A 276-nucleotide genomic window follows, 5' to 3' on the forward strand; every position below is an offset into this window, starting at 1 on the left:
TTTTTTTCGGGCCGGGGGGAGGGGGGGCCCCGGGGGGAAAACCCCCACCTTCATGGGGGCTCCCTGGGGAAGGGGGGGAATTGGGGTACTAGGGTGCCCCAAACCCCGGGGTTGGGGAAAAAAGCGAACAAAATTTTTTGGTGGGGAAAGTTTTCCCCTTTTTAAACGCCGTCACCAGCGTCGTATTCGAGAGTGGCGGCTTGGAGCAGGACATAGAGGAGTGCATCCACACGACCGCTATGGCTGTCGTCAAGTACTGGTAAAGCAGACTTTCCT

At 57.6% G+C, this 276-nt stretch overlaps 1 protein-coding gene across 1 annotated transcript in view; it reads left to right on the forward strand.

Moving 5' to 3' along the window:
* Positions 1-172: 172 nt before the first annotated feature.
* Positions 173-276, forward strand: part of LOC119594513 — a gene marked incomplete at its 3' end in the record, with an annotated part of 7,754 nt that continues 7,650 nt past the window's right edge. The window contains 1 exon segment of the mRNA XM_037943543.1: positions 173-259. Coding sequence (XP_037799471.1) covers positions 240-259 — 20 coding nt within the window.

The sequence above is a fragment of the Penaeus monodon genome, chromosome 34 (genome assembly GCF_015228065.2).
Source record: "Penaeus monodon isolate SGIC_2016 chromosome 34, NSTDA_Pmon_1, whole genome shotgun sequence".
Classification (NCBI taxonomy): domain Eukaryota; kingdom Metazoa; phylum Arthropoda; class Malacostraca; order Decapoda; family Penaeidae; genus Penaeus; species Penaeus monodon.